Source organism: Propithecus coquereli, unplaced genomic scaffold, assembly GCF_000956105.1.
Source record: "Propithecus coquereli isolate 6110/MARCELLA unplaced genomic scaffold, Pcoq_1.0 Scaffold149, whole genome shotgun sequence".
Taxonomy (NCBI): Eukaryota; Metazoa; Chordata; class Mammalia; order Primates; family Indriidae; genus Propithecus; species Propithecus coquereli.
In genome coordinates this window covers 2,680,157-2,681,392 of record NW_012139302.1, presented here as the reverse complement: position 1 = coordinate 2,681,392, position 1,236 = coordinate 2,680,157, and the positions used below count along the sequence as shown (strand labels likewise).

General features: G+C 33.9%; 1 protein-coding gene across 1 annotated transcript in view; it reads left to right on the top strand.

Annotated features, from left to right (window-relative positions):
* Positions 1-853, top strand: part of JAM2 (junctional adhesion molecule 2) — a 70,638-nt gene extending 69,785 nt beyond the window's left edge. Inside the window, exon 7 of the mRNA XM_012640154.1 lies at positions 684-853. Within this exon, the coding sequence (XP_012495608.1) occupies positions 684-799 (116 nt within the window). The 3' untranslated portion in view covers positions 800-853. The remainder of the gene's footprint in view (positions 1-683) is intronic.
* The last annotated feature ends 383 nt before the right edge of the window (positions 854-1,236 follow it).

Below are 1,236 nucleotides of genomic sequence, written 5' to 3'. Positions count from 1 at the left end.
TAGTAGTCATTCCAAACTTGAGTCCAAAAATTCCAGTTGTATTAGGTTAGAGGACAAATGACTTAATAGCAACAGGAAAAATCCTCAAAGAGTTTAATTCATTTAAAATTTAGTGGGATGACAGTTTAGTGGCATATGTGTATGTGGTCATGTGTGTGTGTACATGTACACACACATACCCCCACCCCCGTATAAAATCAAGAAGGAAGGTGTTTCTGACAGTTTTACAGAATAACTGGCACGTTTTCTTTGAAGCTGAGTTTTTCATTATTTGTAAAATTGATGCAAATGATGATGTAGAAGACTTTTAAGTAACATTTGAGGTGGGGGTGGCAGTGGAATACTTGAACTCATTGAATTTCAAAGATTATTTCCAGCCTGATATCTAACACTGTGAATTATTATCCATCTCTAAATGAATGCAAGAGAATGCCATACATTTAATATCTGGATTATGGAACTTTTTAAAATTTAATATTCTTGCAAAACTTAAGTTCTGTTAATATTTTTAATCAATTTTGAGCCATGTGCTAGAAGCGAGTTAGTGGAACAGGCTTCAAAAGCATGAAACTATGCTTCATGGTATAGCTGCAAAGGGGAGCTTTTTTGAAACTTTTCAATTTAATTATTGTATCTGTTCCTCTATTTAAATGAATTTGTGTGTGGTTTATTTCACACTCCAGATGATCTCAACATAAGTGGCATCATAGCAGCCGTAGTAGTTGTGGTCTTAGTGATTACTGTTTGTGGCCTTGGTGTGTGCTATGCTCAGAGAAAAGGCTATTTTTCAAGTAAGTAAGTTTTACCCTTCTTTGATAGACAACTTCCCATGAATATACAGTTTTCTTACGAGACACTGTTTCTTCCAAGAAGGTCTAACAAGCTCTGGAAAATATTTTTCATTGATTTTTCTACTGTAGAAAATTTCCAAGATGGGTTATGAAGCACCTTAGCAAACCTACGGAGAAAAGGCAGAACTGCCTCATTGCAAAATTCTAGGGAACACCACAGAATATGTGAGAGGCATCCTTGGAGTGGCACAGTGTAATGAGACAGAGATATTTAATGTAAATGGATATCTATAGTATATTTACATGTATTAAAGATCCCTTTAAATTAGAAATTATGTATCTCAAGATATAAATTGACTTCTAGCTGTATAACAAGTGTCATTGAAATAAATAAGTGAAATGTTTTATCAGGATAGAATATTGAATGTCAAATATAGCACAACTA